The 18,659-nt window shown below is 50.1% G+C and overlaps 1 protein-coding gene and 1 non-coding gene across 2 annotated transcripts; one reads left to right on the plus strand and one right to left on the minus strand.

Moving 5' to 3' along the window:
- Positions 1-8,200: 8,200 nt before the first annotated feature.
- TRNAN-GUU lies at positions 8,201-8,274 on the minus strand. Its single transcript has one exon. It is a non-coding gene; the product is annotated as a tRNA-Asn (tRNA).
- An 869-nt stretch (positions 8,275-9,143) lies between these two features.
- On the plus strand, positions 9,144-18,270 carry PSMB3 (proteasome 20S subunit beta 3). Its single transcript, XM_036268572.1, has 6 exons — positions 9,144-9,219; positions 9,550-9,734; positions 11,833-11,940; positions 15,322-15,499; positions 17,189-17,283; positions 18,165-18,270. The coding sequence occupies exons 1-6, from the start codon at positions 9,217-9,219 to the stop codon at positions 18,211-18,213; spliced, it is 618 nt and encodes a 205-aa protein (XP_036124465.1). The 5' UTR covers positions 9,144-9,216; the 3' UTR covers positions 18,214-18,270.
- The last annotated feature ends 389 nt before the right edge of the window (positions 18,271-18,659 follow it).

The raw sequence follows: 18,659 nt of genomic DNA on the forward strand, positions 1-18,659 counted from the left end.
GGGAGGGAGAGAGGGAGGAGAGAGAGAGAGAGAAACATCAATGTGAGAGAGACACATCAGGTGGTTGCCACCCATACGACCCCATTGGGGGCCAGGGACAAACTGCAACCGAGGTACATGACCTTAGCGGGAACCAAACCCAGGGCTCTGGTCCGCGGGCCGACGCTCCAACTGCTGAGCCAAACTGGCGAAGGGAAATAAAAATATATTAAAAAAAAAAAAAAAAAGAATTCCCATATAGTTCCTGCCAGGCAGACTATAGCCTCAATACACAGGAGCTCCTAGTCTATGGCCATGACCCTCCCCCTCACTTCCATGAGCATTTGTGAGCATTCAGGCCCAGACTATCCCTCAAGCTCCTTTCTAGATGTGCGGGTGAAGGAAAGAGCTGTGGTGCTTATTGAAGAAATGAAATGTTCCTCTATCCCCCATTTAAGAAATGAGCCCCCTTGTGACTCTCCCTGTTCCCCCCACCCCATCCCCAGAGCCTCAGACTGTTACCTCTGGGACTGGGGAGAAACCCTGATTGGCTCCTCACCTGATTGCCATGGTTACCTACTCCCCCAAGCACCACCTCCCCATCTCATCCCCCCACCAGGAAGCCTCAGGGCCCTACAATTGACACCCAGTTCCTCCCCAGCTGCAACTGGCTGGTGTGTTGTGAGAAGCAAAGGGAAGAGGGGTGATAGGTGGCTGTACTGCCAGCATCATCACTTTAGGGAAGAGGCTGGGAGATGGGAATAGCCTGAGGGAGACAGAGAGCGAGACAGACCCAAGAAGCAGAAAAGGGAAACCAAGGGCCATTTGGGAAGTTGCTTCGATGGAGTTTTAGAGGCTCTAACAGGTTATTCTCAACCATATCCCCCTACTGGACCTGAGCACCATCTCCCACCCTCAATGCCTTCTCCCAACTAGGGGCCAAGTCCTTCAGTGTCTTCTGTCCCCAGACAACTGTCTTTTTTTTAAATCCTCACCCAAGGACATTTTTCCATTTTTTGTTCAGAAGATAGAGTAGGAGGGAGAGAGAGGAAGAGAGAGAAACATTGACGTAAAAGGGACACATCGAGTGGCTGCCACCCTCATGACCAACCAGGGCCGGGAACAAACTGCAACCAAGGTACGTGCCCTTAGCGGGAACCGAACCCGGGTCTCTCTGGAACGCAGGCCAACGCTCTAACTGCTGAGCCACACCGGCCAGGGCCAAACAACTGTCTTTTCAAGGGCACAATAGTTGGGTGACCCATGCTTCTGGCCCTTGGAGCCCCTGGGCTTGGCTATAGTGGCAGGAAAGGAAACTGATCAGCACTCAATTCCAACTCCTCCTTGCCATTCAAGCCTGGCATTTGTCTTTTCTCATCCTCAAAGTCCCTACTACTAAAGACCACCGCCCATGTCTGTTTTAACCAAGCTTTCTGGAAGCTCCCCCAAGATTTAGGCCTCTCTTGCTGTCAGTTTTTCCTTTTCCCCTGCAGAAATAGCCACTCTCAGATAACCCAGAGGTCCCTCAGCTCCTTTGGATGCCCAGTACAGCATTCTTTGCTCTTCCTTTCCTCCAAATGAAAGTAGCCTAGCTCCCTCAATTGAAAACCTCTAGGTCTTGAGAAAAGTCACTCAAGGTCACACCCAGAAGTCTAGAATTACAGAGGAAGAGGGGGTTTTAGAAAGCATCTTTCCATTTTACAGATGAAAAAACTCAGAAAGAAGTGACTTGTCTAAAGTCACACAGCAACGCAGTGGCAGTCCTAGGACTAGAAACTGTCTGACTCCCAGTCCAGTGCTCTTTACACATGGGCACCTAGGCCAGACTCCCTATTCATTTAAGAACCAACAAACCCAGCCGGCCGGTGTGGCTCAGTTGAGCGTTGACCCATGCACCAAGAGGTCACCAGTTTGCACCAAGAGGTCACCAGTTTGATTCCCAACCTCTTGGGAATCAAGAAACATGCCCAGGTTGTGGGCCAAATCTCCAGTGGGGGGCATGCAGGAGGCGGCCAATCAATGTTTCTATCTCTCCTTCTCCCTTCCTCTCTCTCTAAAAATAAATAAATAAATAAATAAATAAATAAATGAAAGAAAAAAATCAATAAGCCTGGCCTGATTCCATCCACAAAGGTGGAAAATAGAAGGACTCCAGGTTCCCTAAAAGACCACTCAGTAAGCCTCCTGAGAGGGGTCAAAGTCTGGCCAAAACATGACCATCAGCACACATTCTCACCGTGAACTAAGAAGAGGGAGCAGAGGCCTCATCCCACTTTCATGGTACAGATGGGGAAACTGAGGCTATAAGAAGCAGTGAGCCAGAGTATACTATCAAGACTCAGACTCTAGGTTCTAGGAGTCCATTCCTCTCCCAACTGTGTGGGTGCAACTGTGCAAGTCCCAAATATTTGGGGGAGAACATGGGGGTCCACCTGGGAGCAATGTCAATCTCTCAATCGTCCCTGGGAAGAGGATCTGCTCCCCCACCAGCAGCACTGAAAAAAGGATTTTAGCCTCCTGAAGCTGGGCTCACTCTACTCTCCCTCTCTTTCCCACCTCTCAGCTTCTTAAGATCAAACAAAGACAAAAAACCCAAAATATACACACACAGCCAGACACACCCCCTCCATCTCTCTCACACTCATAACACACAAGGCCAGACACAACACACACACACACACACACAGAGCCAGACAGATACTTGGCCAGACACACACAGACACACCCCATCATACATACAGCCAGAGCACAGCCAGGCCCACATTCGCCAGATGCATAGCCACCCCCACCCTCCCCATCCAGGAGCACAGTCTGACATCCCTGGCTGAAACCAGAGCTGCAAACACACACTAACCTTTTGTGCATCCCTGGTCCACCCAGTGTAAATTATAACCTAAGTCTTCTGGCAACAAAGACAGTGCGGCTCCCAACCTCCACTCTGGGGGCCAGAGACTAGAGGAGTGGGGTGGGCATCTGACCTGCACAAAGATGTAACCTCTTCCTGTTCAGACTCTCTATTCCCATGGCAACAGCTCCATCCACCAAGATGTCTCAGGCAAGGCCAGGGCAGCAGAGTGCCCCCTTCCTGCCCACCCCCAAAGACTTCAACTTGAACCCCACCCAGCTACAGTGTCTGGATTCTAAGTCCCAGGTCTGTTTCCTGCCTCATTCCAAAGACAGCTCTAAGACCACAACCCCTAAGTCCAAATGAGGGAACCCCTGGGAAAACCTCACCACCAAAAAACTGCAACAGAGCTGGCTTTATGTTTCTTTTCCAAGTACTAACACCTTGGAACAGAGTGGAAGGGGGAGAAAGAAGAAAAAGTAGTTTCAGTAATAGATGCAAACTGCAAAAGGCCCAGAGAACGAGGCATCAGAATGGAGTGGGAGGCAACGAAGGGACACCCCCTACCCCCAGTTACAGGAACCCTGGAAAGACTGAGGCAGAAAGGGGTGGGGGGTGAGGGGTAACTCTGAGAGACAAAGACGAGGGGCAAGCGCGAGGTAACACTTCCACAATATTTACAGGCAAATTCACCACCCCAGGCCTCCTCTAGCCATCCGGAGCAATTCTGGGCAGACCGGGGCGTGGGGGAGGGGGAGAGGCATGCCTGGGCCCAACGGGGAGACAGGAGGGGCAGGGCCGTCTACTTGCCAAGGGGTCCCACCCACTCAGAGCTAGCAGCAGGAGGGCCTGGGGAGGGAAAGGGCAGCCCGGCTCCACAGTGGGAGAGGGGCCAGTCGGTCGGACCCCTCCTGCCTCCGCCGGCGATGGGAAGTACCGCGATATATCTTCCCGGCATTTCCATTCTACCCACTCCATCCCGGCTGTCCCCGGAGCCTGGGTCCGAGGATCGGGGACCCCAGTTACCCGGTGGCCGCTCCTATCTTCTCTAGAGCCAAACTTTCGGCGGGGCCCAAGGAGGGGTGTTCCGGAGAAAGAGGCTCTGCTTAGGTGGTTGGGGAGGGGGCGGGGCGCCCAGGCCAGGCATGGGGGGGAAAGGGACCGGCTGGGGGAGGTGCCGGAGAGGACCCGGACTCGGGCAGGAAAGAGCGCCCTCCCTCGGCCCCGCAGCAACACAGAAAGCATGTCCCCTTCCTCCCGGCCTCAAGTCCTTGCTTGCACGTCTACGACGCCCGGTTGTCCACAGAAAAAGCAGAGAGAGACCCCTCCTCAGACCGAAAGGGGCAGTGGGGTAGAGCCGGGGCTGCTCTGGCTCTTGGGGAGGGCTAGCGGGGCAGAGATCACCCCACACGGAGCCCCAAAGCCTTTGTGGCTGCCTCGGACCCTCCCCCTCGCTACCTCGGGAGCAGGTCTAGGACAGAGCTGAGGCACAAAGAGGTGGTGGTCGAGGGAGACGCCAAATCGTTAAAAGGGGAATCCACTTCGGCCATCTTGGAAGGGAAAGAAGGGAAAAGGGAGAGAAAAAAGGGAGAAAGAAAGGCGACGCGGGCGAGCGAGATCGGGGCTGGCGGGGGTGGGACGCAGACGCGAGCAGCAGGCCCGGCTCCGAGCGTCCTCCTCCCACAGGGATGTGTAAAGAGGATGCACCGGCCCCCCATCCCAATCCCCAGACGGTTACGGGGTAGTAGGAGGAAAGGAAAGGACAGTCCGTGTCCGCTTACCTGGGTTCGGGGTCCGGTGGGTCTCGGGGAGGGGGGGATGGGAGGGAGGGAGGGAAGGGAGGGGAGGGGGACCCCAGCCGTGTCGCTCGCTCCGGCGGCGGGAGGGGAGAAACCTATGGTAAGAAAGGAGTTTCTGAAAGCAGCTTGGGGTGGGAGGAAGAGAGGGGAGGGGAGGGGGAGGGGACGAAGGGGGGAGGGGAGGGACCGGGGCTGGGGGGGCACAAAATGGCTTTTTTCCTCCAGACAAGAGTAGATCCCGCCCACTACTCACCCACGTGACCTCATTCCTTCAGGGTGTTTGCGGAGAGGGGCAGAGGAGGAGGCGGGTAGAGGCTAACGCGGCTGCCCCCCCACCGGGCACTGGGTCCCCCAAACTAGGACATGACTTTACCCTTCCCAAACAGCCCCTGACCCTAGAGGATGAATCCTCTTCTCTCTTACCCTCTGCAACTCACCCCTCCCTCCCAAAAAAATACGTGTGCGCCCCCCACCCCTCTGACCCTGCGATCCCCGCCCCTAGTTGGGGCGCCTAGAAAAGGGTGAAATGAAGACTGGGCTTCATGCACTGTGGCTCGCTCTGCCATCCTCCAGCCTCGGCTAAAGGGCGCTGCGCTCGGGCGAGGAACGCGACGCCTCCTGGGCCACGCGTCCGGGTTATTTTCATTCACTCTAAGTAACACTCCCTTAAAAATAAAAACTGCACTTGTAAGAGCGTGTCCTCCCCACCCTCCTTGCCCCTCTCGGCGGCCCGATCGCCGGCTGTAAAACACAGCACCTCGGGACCCAGCCGGGGTGCCTCGAGGGAGCAAACCGCCTGGGGACCGAGGGAGAAGCGACGGGGAAGGTCTCGTGGCCAGGGGCTTGGTCGCTGTAGTGGAGGCTGGCGCCCCCGGCGTGCAGAAAAATGGAACGCAATCTGGGCGGGGAGACGAGCCGAAGACTGAGGCTCAGGCCCCAGGCCCGGACACAATAACACGGCCGAATACGAGAGGCCCGAATAAACTAGAAAACCAGGCGCTGGGGCTGGAAAGTGGGCCCGCGCTTTTTCCCTGCCTCGCACTGGTTCCCGCATTTTTCGCTCTGACGCGGATCGCGCTCCGTGCCCTGCGCGGTCGGTGCACCTCCCTCGCGGCAGCGGCGGGAGGAGTCCCGGGAGCGCAGAGGCGGCGGGTGCCGGCGGATTCCGACCGTTGCTCCCGCCCAGGGTTCGGGCTCCTGTCCCCAGGATCCTACCAGGGAGAGAAAACAAGGAGGAAGGCTTGGACAAGCCGGGAAGCGCGGCTGAGGGTGACGCTGAAGAAGCTAATCGATACTACGTGCCGGCGACGACCGTGGGCCTGCCTTATTAAGACGGTCGATTCGCTTATTCGTTAGTCAGGATTTATTGGGGACGGTCACTGTATCTGTCCCTTCAAAGAACTCGACCATCCGGCCAGAAGCGCCATTAAGCGCACTGACGGTGGCTGGCTTGAGTTAGGAAATTAGGAGACGAATCTTCGGCAAGCTTCGGTGCTCCTGCCTCCTTCTTCCCTTCTCGCTTGCAGCCCAGGCCGACCCAAGGCTGGGGGGTCCGAGGACTGCATGCTTTCACTCTTTGGCCCGGGACCAGGGTCACCCTTTGGCCGCCAAGTGACCCCTGCTTCAGCCTTCAGCTAACACCGGCCGAATGGGGGCAGGGAGAGAGATTTCCGCCCAGAGGGGTGTAGTCTGAGAACCCGCAGGAGAAGGATGGGGGAGAGGATCTGGTCACCTGCTTCCCTGTATTTTGGACAGAGACCAGGAGTTCGCCGCCCCTCTTGGAAAGGGGGCTCTTGGTGTGGACACGCCCACTGTCCCTAGGGCTAGTGTGTCGCCCGCATCTTGGACTCCGCCAGGGAAGACCCTTGCATACTCGTCTGTCCCGCAGTCGCCCTTCCGGGAGGGGAACGAAGCAAGGACTCTTGGTCTGTCACTCCTTTTGGGCTAGAAGATCTCGAGCAACAGAAATCTGTAGGGGACTTCCGAATATCTCAATCCCACCCAAGATCCACAGGATCATCCAGGGGCTGCCCTTGGGTGTATGTGTATGGGGTGGGTATCTGCTACTGTTGCGGTTCTTTGATCCTGGAGTGCCGCGGGAAGGGACCACCTGCTTACCTCGGGTCCATTCACTTGTTACTCAGTTATTAAGCAGCAGCCACTAGCAAACTACAAGATAGAAGGAACATGCTGAAGACCCCACTACACACTAAAACTTCATTTTAATCGTTTCTGTCCTAAGCAATAGGTCCCCATATCCCTGGCCTTTCTGGTTTGGCAGAACTTTCTTCCCCAACCCTCCCCACATCTGAATTTGCCTAGTGTCGGACAAAGAAGTACCTGTCATGTGTCAATGCAAGTACTGCTCTAGGCACAGTGGACACAAACCTGATGAGCTGGGCTTTTCCCGAGAAGGGGGCTCACAGGCTGGCGGATGGGAGCAAACCCGGAGGGTTACACAGCCTGTCGGGTTAGCTTCCATGGCACTGTGTACTATTTGGTATCCCCCGCCAGCCGTAGAGGTGTGAGAGCCGAGTAGGGATGGGTGAGCACTGGGCAGGGCTTTCTGAAGAGGCCTCCTGTGAGCCCAATCTTGAGAAGAGACCAGATATCGAAGATAATTGCTTGAGAGAGTATTTTGCTTAGCTCTTTCATAAAAGTGGAGGCTCTTACCCCAAGCCCTGGAATGCACCTCTGGCAGAGGTTAGGTACCAATTATTTACCTCAGTTTCAGTTGTATCTCACGTGATCCTCTACCTGACAACTACTCATCATAAGAGTCAGCTTCTAAAGGGCAGAAACCCAAGAAATCTAGGTGATTATTTCTGGCACATACCAAGGATTGCCCAGATCAGACCCCTTTGAAGATGACAATGGTAGGAGAGAGGGGCGCCTCTCCTGACTTTATGACTGTCTTTACCTTTGTCCTTTACTTCCTAAAGGGAAGACCTGTGTCTTCCCAAAACAATGTCCTTTGTCAGTTTCTGCTTCTATTTCCCAATCCTCCTCACTTATGTGTGTGTATTTCTAGAAGAAATTGTTTTGTTGTTGTTCTTTTCCTTTTTCTGATGCTTCTATTCCCTCTCGCCATTTCCTCTGGGTCTTCCTTCCACTCACCTCGCCCATTTCTTCTGTCCTATTCCCTCTTTCTGTCTCTGTATATCACAACTATGCTCTCCCTTTCGCACCTTTCTCTTCATTCCTGTTTGTTTCTGCCTTTCTCTCATGCGCTTTCTTTCCTTCCAAATATAGTATTTGGTGATTGTAACATCGATTGAGACGGACAATGGAAAGCTATCCAACCTCAACTGCAAATTCATTCTTAATCCTACGAAAAATGCAACCTGAAACGTATTGCACAGTGAAACAAAAACGTCTGTCTGCTTTTCCTGCAATCCAGTTTTGGGGCGGAGCAGTGGAGGAAGTGCCAGAGAAATTATTCCATCATTGACTAACAACAAATTTTCAATCACACCGATCCTCTGATTTGCTATAGAAAAAGTGTTTCTCTGCCATTTTCACACAAAATTTGGCATTCCAGCAGTTGGGATAATTAACGTTTAGGAGGAAAAGTAAGCGTCCCTGGGTGGGCTCGAACCACCAACCTTTCGGTTAACAGCCGAACGCGCTAACCGATTGCGCCACAGAGACTGTGATGACTGCTCGGGTGGCAGTGAGCCGAGTCAATGAAAATGAGCCTGCGACGAAGCAGAAGTCAGACTAGAAACCCTGCTATGGTGCAAAAGAAATCCGACTCGGGGGAGAAAAGGAAAGGTTTCGATTCGGGGAAAGAAAGTGGCAGGACGGGCATGTCTCTCCTCCATTGACTCTGGAGGGGTCAGCGCCGGCTTCTTCCGGATCTTAGATAAGGGAAAGCTCGGTACGTCCCTTTTTAGAGTGACCTGAGACTTGGGGATACTTGAAGTCGACTACTGAGAGTCCCCTAAAGCAGAACAATTTTCGGCGTCCAAACCTCCCCTTTGCAGCCGAACCCCTGCAGCTGCAGAATACTCGCGACGCCCTCCTCCTGCTCCTCCCTCTAGCATTATTAAATATGCATTTAATGGGCGCCTCTTAAATACCAGGCACAGTTCTAGCTCAGTTAATGTCCAGAGCCTAACACAGCGCCTGATACACAACAGACGTAAGGATTTCTGGAATAAATGAAACAAGCTAGCATGAATAATAGTAAGTTCGACCCTTACAGCGTGTTGATAAGCAACACTGTAGCCCTTCAGCTGAAGGGGCAGCCCGGTGTCTACGGCTTCAGCAGCCCAAGTGCACCCAGGTCCAGCCCTAGTCTATCCAGTCCTGAGACTCGGTCTGCCGCGATCCCAGCCTGCACCGCGACGCCAGGTCCTTCCGTACTCACAGTGACTTTTCACTTTCCGCTTTCCCGTCTCGGCTTTGGTTTCTCAATCAAACGTTCCGTGCTGGTGACTGACAGGGAAGTTCAGCCAATAGAAAACCAAACTATTCCGGAAAGGTCGGCCTTCCAGCCAATAGAGAGAGAACAGCGAGAGTGGTTGCGCCGTGAGGTCCATAGCCGGTTCGCTGAAATTGTGGCGATTGGAGTCCTACTACAGCGCAATCATGGTGAGATGGGGAGCGGGAAGAAGCGACACGGGATAGCGATTGAGAAACGGGGAGCGGGTCATGGGAGGTTTGGGAGGCGGAGAGGGCCTGGTGGGCGACTGAAGGAAGTGGCTCCGGTTTGAAGGGGAGCGCACCACAGTAAGGACCATGGTGGGTGAATGCGGCTCCTCGCAGCCCCGTAGGGCTGGTCTCAGGACTGGAGTTCTAGGCGTCCAGGCGCCTCTAGAGTGGAGGTCGGTGTGTACAGGAGCCTCCGGATCAAGGGTTAGGCGGGGGGCTGTGGCCGCGTTTGACTCCTTGCGCTGAGCACTTCCACTCTGTCTACCCCAGTCTATTATGTCCTATAATGGAGGAGCCGTCATGGCCATGAAGGGGAAGGACTGTGTGGCCATCGCTGCCGACAGGCGCTTCGGGATCCAGGCCCAGATGGTGACCACGGACTTCCAGAAGATCTTTCCCATGGGCGACCGGCTATACATCGGCCTGGCAGGGCTAGCCACAGACGTCCAGACTGTGTAAGTGTCTGGGGGTCCCCGCCCACACCCAGGCCTCTTTATGGACTAGCCTTGCCTGGCGTTGTGAGTGGCCTGGGTATCAGTCATCTACCAAAAGATCCAGTGAATTTGAGTCTTTGCCGGACACCATAAGCGACACAGAGTTGTATCCTATCTAACTTATACCAACATTTGCTCTTTGCCAGACTGTAGAAAGCGCTTTACCTCCATAGACTCATTTAATCCTCTTAATGACATTACCATGGTGCTGTCCTATTTTGTAGATCAGGGAACCCAGGGTCTCAGAGAGTCTTGGCCAAGATGCCAGCTAATGAATGTCAGCCAGGATCCCACTCAGGCCTCTCTGAAGCCAAAGCCTGCACTCAGTCTTTGAAGAACTTCAGTTCTGGTTAGGAGACAAAGCAGGCATACAGAAAAATAACTGACTCACGACAGTCTGGTGCATATTATCTGCTAGATTAGTTATCAAGTTGGCAGTAGTTCTGTGATTTGAGACAAGGGATGGTCTGAGATTAAATAGGTAACTATTGGGATAGGTAAGGTGTGACGGTTGTGGTCCTAATGGATTGGTGGTGATGGGAAAGGAAAGGAAGGCATTTCTGAGAGTTGTTACTGGCCAGCCTTAGTGGCTACTTGGATATTGTGAGGCCAGAGATTCGTTCAGTGAGATGGAGATTTGTGCCTTTTAACTGTTATTAGTGTCTAGACTGGTTAACTGGCATGTAGGCAATCCAGAAATATTTTAAAGATGATTTCTGTTTTGAGCCTGTTGACTGTAATATAGAGATTGGGAGGACCAGTTTTAGAGGGAGGTGATGACTGTGATGTTGACACTAATTTTGAGGGGACAAGGCATGCCATGTAGAAACATCTTGTGAGTAGTTGGGGTATAAAATTATATCGCAGAGCTGGAGAGGCATTAGTGAACTGTTAAATCTATGGAAACAGGTCCTGGAGAGACAAAACAAGGGAAAAAGTAAGCTGCAGTTTATGAGCTGAACTATGTAATTAGCAGCAGGATTACAAGAGAAATCAGAGGAAAAGAATTAAGATAGGGTTTCAAGAGGGAAGGTTAGGTCACAGGTGACAGGTCCTGCAGAAAGCTGGTGGCCCAAGAAACAGCAGTTCCTGGACTTTGTTTCTAGCAGATCGAGAAATCATGGGTGGAAGCTTGGCAGAAATTGTTCTCTCTCAGTTCCCTTAAAGCTCCCTAAGTCTCAAGAACATGTAACTTGGAAATTCTTCCCGAGATTAACCCAACCAGCCGTTTTTCCCCAGTTCTGGTAGAATCGGAGAATGACAGCTTAGAGTTCTAGTCAGTGTGAAGACCCCCATCAGCCTTCCTCTCTCCAGTCACTGCTGTCTCCTCCCACCATTTCTTTTTCTTCAGGAGGTTTTTCACACTGAGTTTGCTTGCTTGTGGGCAGTAATTGCTCATATTGCTAGGCCTTTGCTTCCTTACTTGTAAGATGAAGCTAAGGTCATGTCTGAGGCTCTTTGTTCTGGTGTCTGTGACTCTGCTTTGCTTCTGGCAGGTATGGCATTAGTCTGCTCCCTGCAAGGACCCATCCCTGGGCTCTCAGATGGCATTGGAGGAGTTGTGGCCTTTTTTCTTAGGTGCCTTCCAGTCCCTTAGCACAGTAGCTGCTGCTTGAGACACATAAGACTTTGCAGTTTTCCAAGCACCTTGTATACCCATACAGTCTCTCACTACCAGGTGATTTATTTTTTTCCTCATCTTGTGGATGGAAAAATTAAGTTGGAGAATAAAGGCTTAGCCCAGGTTAGCTCTCTCAGTCCACTGCTCCTTCTGCTGTGCATTTTACTATATATAAATTATTTCTCAAAAAAGAGGGGGGAATCTCCCTTCAAAAAAGTGTGGGGAAAAAGGTTAGTAGAGTGGTGTGTTTACAGGTGTTAAGTGTTGGGCAAGTCCTCAAACATGGACATGAGGTTGGAGTTCTGGTGAAAAAATCCTTGGGACAGGAATCTTGACAGGCTGAGATTTTGTGTCTTCCTATGTACCTCCTTACCTCCACAGATTGGACACTACGGCACATTTGGCAGTGACTTACTAATTTTTCTCCTCCTTCTACAGTGCCCAGCGCCTCAAGTTCCGACTGAACCTGTATGAGCTGAAGGAAGGTCGACAGATCAAGCCTTACACCCTCATGAGCATGGTGGCCAACCTCTTGTATGAGAAACGGTGAGTGGAGATATAGCGGTCCTAGAATAACATTTTGTTCAACGTCATTTTGTAATAATGAGATGCCATAGGAACTTAACTCGTTTGTATCAATTAGTCTGTGGTAGAGTTGGTTTCATTATACACCATTTCACTTATATCACAGAACCTATCTACGATGTTAAGAGGACTTCCTCTATAGCCTGGGACTCGGAGAAATCAGAAACCTCTGATTGTCCAAGTAGACATGCAGTTTGCCAAGGTGCCCAGGAAGGGGATCCCGCCTCATACTCCCATTTCTTATTTGCAAGACAACATTTGTATTTCATGGGTCTGTTTTCTATGGGCTTGACCACTAAAAAGGAAAGAAGGGGCTACTTCAGAAGCTAGGGAATGCCAATAGCAAATAAACTTGCTTCTAGGTAACAAATTAACCATCCCAAACAGTGGCCTGCAGTCTCCCAGCCAGGAGCCACCATTACTTCAGAGCTAATTCTATGACATAGAATCTCTGGAATAGCAGGGAATCTAGGAATTGGGTATGTGGATTTTTGTCCATTCTCTTTAAGGACTTTATGCTGAGAAAAGAGGAGCCTAACTGTATGTTTGTTTTTTTTTTATCCTCACCTGAGGACATTTTTCCATTCTTTGTTCAGATAGAGTGGGAGGAAGAGAGAGAGAGAGAAACATCGATGTGAAAGGGACACATCGAGTGGTTGCCACCCGCACGACCCAACCAGGGCTGGGGACACACTGCAGCTGAGGTACATGCCCTTAGCGGGAACTGAACCCCAGTCTCTCTGGACCGCAGGCTGACGCTCTAACTGCTGAGCCACACCAGCCAGGGCAAGCGGGGCCTAACTGTAGAATTCATTGCAGAAACTGGGATGGAGTTGATGGGAGAAAATACCTGTAGGTACTTTACCCATCCACCTCTGGGCAAAACTGGGTGGCAAGGATACACGTTGAGCTCTTTTTTTCTTCTTCCTTTTTTAAAACATTTTATTTTGGAATAACTTTAGGCTTTATAGAAAAGTTGCATAAGTATTTTTTAGCTTTCAAAACGAAGTCTTTGCTACCTGGAGCAATATTATTGTCGTTTTAGTATTAAAAGTTAAAAAAAGAATTACCCTTTTTTGTAGGTATAAGTTAATATCCTCATCTGTGAGTTGTCTGCCATATATGGTAACCACATTTATCAAAATCCCACATTGAAAAAGGCTTAACAAAATATTTTTTAATTGATTTATATTGGGGGGGGGTCTTACAAAGTCATAAAAGATTAATTCATATTAAGGTATAAGTTTAATGGGTCATGTTTATTGAAAATAATCAAAAAGCATGGAGGCTGGCTGACCTAGAAAATTCTGGATTCTTACCTACTAGAACTAGGAGCTTTTTTACAAGCCCAACTAAAATCATTGATTTTCCAGCAGGATGGGCTAATGCGGTGATTTGCATAGTTGAGCAATGTGCTCAACCTTTTAAAGGAATAGCTTCTCATTGACCCCAGAGATCCATCCAGGCATCTCTGTGTGTGAAAGACTGCAGGAAAAGTTAAACACTTACCGTTGGGGGATACCTTGGCAGCAACATAATTGAAAGTACAAATGCAAGTTCTGAGCTGTGGTATTATATTTGGTTTTAAGATTGTTACCCAATGACCAAAATACACAAACAAACAAAATAGAAATAGACTCACAGCCCTGGCCTGTTTGCTCAGTGGTTAGAGCATCGGCCTGTGGACCAGAGAGTCCTGGGTTTGGTTACTGCTAAGGACACATATCTCAGTTGCAGTTTGTTCCCGTCTCCGGCCCCGGTTGGGGTCGTGTGGGTGGCAGCCATTCGATGTGTCTCTCTTACATCGATGATTCTCTCTCTCTTCCTCCCTCTCTCCCTCCTGCTCTATCTGAAGATAAATGCAAAAAAAAAAAAGAAAGAAATAGACTCACAGATACAGAAAACAGACTGACAGCTGTTAGAGAGGAGCAGAGTTGGGAGAGGCTGGGTAAAGTGAAGGGATTAAGCAAAAAAAAAAAAATCATAAACATAGACAACAGTGTGGTGATTGCTAGAGGGAAAGGGGGGTGGGAGGAGATAGAAGATAAATGGTGATGGAAGGAGACTTGACTCTGGGTGGTGAACACAATACAATATATAGATGGTGTATTACAGAATTGTACACTTGAAACCTATAACCTATATACTCTTCTTAACCAATGTCACCCCAATAAATTCAATTAAAAAAGGATTGTTATCCAGATAATCCAGGATATTCTTATACTAACTTTATTTTCAGTTTATTGAGAGGAAATACAAAATTTTAAATTTCTTATAGAAATGATACCCTGGGATCTGTTTGAGAAACACCAGATCAAAGCACCTTATCCTAATCCCTTCCTCCACTTTAAACTTATTTTTTTAGAATTCTTTTTTATAGAGCTATAAATTAAGGTCATGACCTTAAAAATTATTGAGATGCAATATAAGACACGGATAATGCCTCTTACAGTTTTAATTGCGGATAGCAGCCATTAGTTTTCAAGTGTTTTATATATAAAGATCCCAGATCAATTCTTCTCAAAGCTCAGCGTCTAGAACAAGTTTCTCATGAGCTGCTTGTTGGTATTGGCAGACAATGCGAATGACCCAGCCCACTTAGTATCCTTCTTTGCCTTGCCTTCTAGGAGGCTCCGAACAACTTTGTGTTCAGTCTGAGTGTCTTGTATTCTGTGTTTTGGTTTCATTTTATTTTTCAGTGTTTTTCTTATAAACTCTCCGAAATCTTTTTTTTTTTTTTTTTTTAAATCCTCACCCGAGGACATTTTTCGATATTTTGTTCAGATAGAGTGGGAGGGAGAAAGAGAGAGACACATCGACGTGAAAGGGACACATCGAGTGGTCGCCACCCACACGACCCAACCAGGGCCGGGGACAAACTGCAACTGAGGTACGTGCCCTTAGCGGGAACTGAACCCGGGTCTCTCCAGACCGCAGGCCAATGCTTTAACCGCTGAGCCAAACCGGCCAGGGCGAAGTCCTTTTTTGAAAGGAGTAGAGGTGTGGATGTATAAATAGAGGATTGAATGGTGCTAAGACCTGGATTAGGATAGGGAACATGAGAAGATCGCAGAATTCCCATAGAAAGTATGAGGAAGAGAGGGTCATGGTTGAGAAGGATATGAAGGTAAATGTCACAGAAAAGAAGAAAAATCTTAGAGCATGGCCAGATGCCAGGAGAGGGGGGAAAGAGTTCATCAAAGCTGGCCACAGGGAAAGGGGATCTTCCCAAGCAGGCTCTCCATTTTCCAGCCCGGGTCCGGGCCAGGGCCTTGTTTGAATAGGCCTGCACAGGAAAGGAAGTGTTCCTGAGTTCACATTTCTCTGCTTCTGGCCCCACAGGTTTGGCCCCTACTACACTGAGCCAGTCATTGCTGGGTTGGACCCGAAGACCTTTAAACCCTTCATTTGCTCTCTAGACCTCATTGGCTGCCCCATGGTGACTGATGACTTTGTGGTCAGTGGCACCTGTGCCGAACAAATGTACGGAATGTGCGAGTCCCTCTGGGAGCCCAACATGGTGAGTTGGTAGCATGGAATGGGCTGAGCTTTGAGGTATCCTCCTGTCCTTGTCCTTGGCCATCAGGGGAAAACGTGTTTACCTTGCAGGCAATGGGGAGGAGGGTGCAGGTAGGAGAGAAAGCCGCAGCTGCTGAGCCAGAAAATCCATCCGCCAGGGTCTTGGTGTGGGTTGGCTGGCTCCAGGGAAGAGCACCTTCTGTTAGGAGACCCTGGTCAGATGTTTGCTACAACAAATAATTCCTCACATTGGGTTTTCAGGGTTCTCTCATGCATTCATTTAACACACATTTAACAAGATGTAAAGTGTAGGATTAGAGGCAGCTCAGAAAAATGGGTTCTGGAGCCAGGTTGTCTGGGTTGGAAAACCAGCTCCACCGACCATTTAATTAGTTATGTTCTTGGGTAATTCAGTTTACTTCTCTGCCTCCATTTCCTCAGCTATAAAATGGGGGTAATAATGGATCCTACCTTTTAAATGGAGGTGTGAGGAAAACACATGTGAAGATTGGAACAGAGCCTGGCAGGGAGGGCTGTCCACTGTGCCAGCCGTCGGACTCTGGGGAAACCAGGTAGCCTTTCTGCAAGGCTTACTGCGTCAAATGAAGCAAGGCAGACACTCGAATACCTGGTACAATGCGTGTGCTGGGAAGAGGAGGAAAGAAAGGGCCCGGTTGGTGGAAGGAACAGCCTGTGCAAAGGTGGGGCCCAGTGTTCAGAGACCAGAGAGAGCTCACTATGGCTGCTGGAGTGCGGCAGGATGTGGGGTGAGATGACCGAAAGTGAGGTTGGGATGAGACTTTGAAAGGCCTTGAATGCCATGCCCAGGAGTTTGAACTTTTTCTTTTGGTGTGGTGTCAAAGGCAGTACGGAACCCGGGGGAACCAGAGGCCTGTAGGTAGATGGGACAAACCATTGTGGTCACTGACAGGAGATGCTGAGGTCCGCAGTGGGAAGCCATGGTAGCTGGAGTCTAGAGGGCTTGGTTGATTATAACAGAAGTGAGCCCTGACCAGTTTGACTCAGAGGTTGGAGTGTCAGCCTGTGGACCGAGGGGTCTCGAGTTCAATTCCTGGTCAAGGGCACCTACATGGGTTGCTGGTTTGATCCCCAGCCCTGGTCGGGGTCATGCGGGAGGCAACCAATTGATGTGTCTCTTTCACATCAATATTTTTCCCTCCCTCCCTTCCATTCTGTCAGAAAATATCCTCAGGGGAGGATTAACAAAATAAAATAAAACAGAAGTGAGGAAGATGGAGATACTGAGAACTCTTGAGTTTTCTAGGTAAACCAACGAAGATAGAGAATGAACAGGTTTGGGTGGGAATGTGTTGTCATGGCTGGACAGGTTGTTTTGAGGTACTTATGGGACACCCAAGGGGAGAGTCCATCAGATAGTACATGGGAGCCAGATAGGGAGTCTTCTCCCCATTTTACAGGAGAGGAATTGAGGCTCAGTGAAGGGACGGACGATTTGCCAAAGGTCACACTGCCGATTAGTGGAGGGAGTTCAGGGCTTGAGCTTTCCCTTGTATAACCTGCCTCCTGGGAAGGGGCTGAGGGGGCTTTTCACTTCAGGTATAGGAAGGGCCACAGCGGGGGTCCTTGAGCCTAAAAAAAAGAGTTAAGGAGCCAGACCAAGTTAAGGTCTGAGGTCCTGGGGATTGAAAGGCCTCTGCTCTGTTGGCAGGACCCAGAACACCTATTTGAAACCATTTCACAAGCCATGCTGAATGCTGTGGACCGTGATGCAGTGTCAGGCATGGGAGTCATCGTCCATGTCATGTGAGTATGAGCTGGGAGTCTAGAAGCTTTGCAGACACTTCCCCTCTCCCAGCCTGCACAAACAGCCCATCTTCCCAGCCCCTGGTCAGGGGTGAGCTGAGGCGTTTGTGGCGGACACGGGATAGCAGAAATCCGTGCCTCCCTAAGGTGGCAGCTGGGAGCATTCCCAGTTCCCCTGGCCTCTGTCAAGTGAGGCTCCATGACACCAAGTCTCTCCTGTTGTTCACAATAGACATTTCTTTCTTAAGTGTCCCCAAAGTCTCAGGGACCTGTGTGGTATGAGCCACAGCAGTGACTGCAGACAGATCGAAATACTGGGCAGCTCCTCCTCTCTCCCAATTCCCACGAGTGTGGAACCCACAACCGCTTGAAGTACTGAGCTCTGGGAACTATTGGCCAGCCCCCCCAGGCTGCCAACTGCCATCTCTTTTCCTCTTTAATTGTTTGGGGCTATCACCAAGAACCTGACTGGATGAAATAGGTGACCTCCCAACTGCTTTCCTTGGGTACATCCCAGAATAAGGATTTGCACCCTTTTGTTATGGGACAGCATGGTTAATGACCATGAAAAACAGATTGGGACTGACAGAAGTTATGGTCATGGGGTAAAACCCACATCTCCTTCCTAACTTACTTGTTATCCAGGCCTGGGAGAGCTCCTTCCCTTCTCTGCCAGGCTTCTGAGTCGAGCCCTCGATCATCTCAACTCTTGATGGTTCCACCTAAGAAAAGCCTTCACCAGTTTCCCCATGTCTCCACTCTCCCTTCCTCACTCAGGCTGCGGAAACGAGCTGACATTAATGTACATGAGCAAAACAGTTCAGCCTAGTAAGACACTTCGTTCCGCAGTCTGAATGTTTTGTGATTTTCTCCCTCTGCAGAGAGAAGGACAAAATCACCACCAGGACACTGAAGGCCCGAATGGATTAACTCCATTCCCAGATCCCACTTTTTTTTTTTTTTTTAAATAAAATAATTTGTCTTTCACTCCTGCTTCTTTGAGTTTTTAACCACAGACGTCTGTCCCCAGCTGAGCAGTTTCACATAGTTACTTAGCATGTAGCTCAGCCCTCGGGTGGTCTTGACTTGCAGTATCTCCACCCATAGGGTAATGTCTACCCATCATCTGAGTGCCTGTTATGTGCTGGGCCCTGTGCAAAGTGCTTTATGTATTCTGGAATTTAATCATCATAGTGACTTAAGGTGGTGGGCGTTACCCTTGTTTAAGGGCAGTTAAGTAACTTGCTCAGGACCACTTTAAGTGGTAGCACAAAGATATAAACCCATGTTCCATTTGACTTCAAAGCCTAGAATCCTTTTCACTCAACTATAAAACCCTTAACTCTTGTTTCATTGTTTCAGGTAGAAATTTGGGC

Source organism: Molossus molossus, unplaced genomic scaffold (assembly GCF_014108415.1).
Source record: "Molossus molossus isolate mMolMol1 unplaced genomic scaffold, mMolMol1.p scaffold_m16_p_19, whole genome shotgun sequence".
Lineage (NCBI taxonomy): Eukaryota > Metazoa > Chordata > Mammalia > Chiroptera > Molossidae > Molossus > Molossus molossus.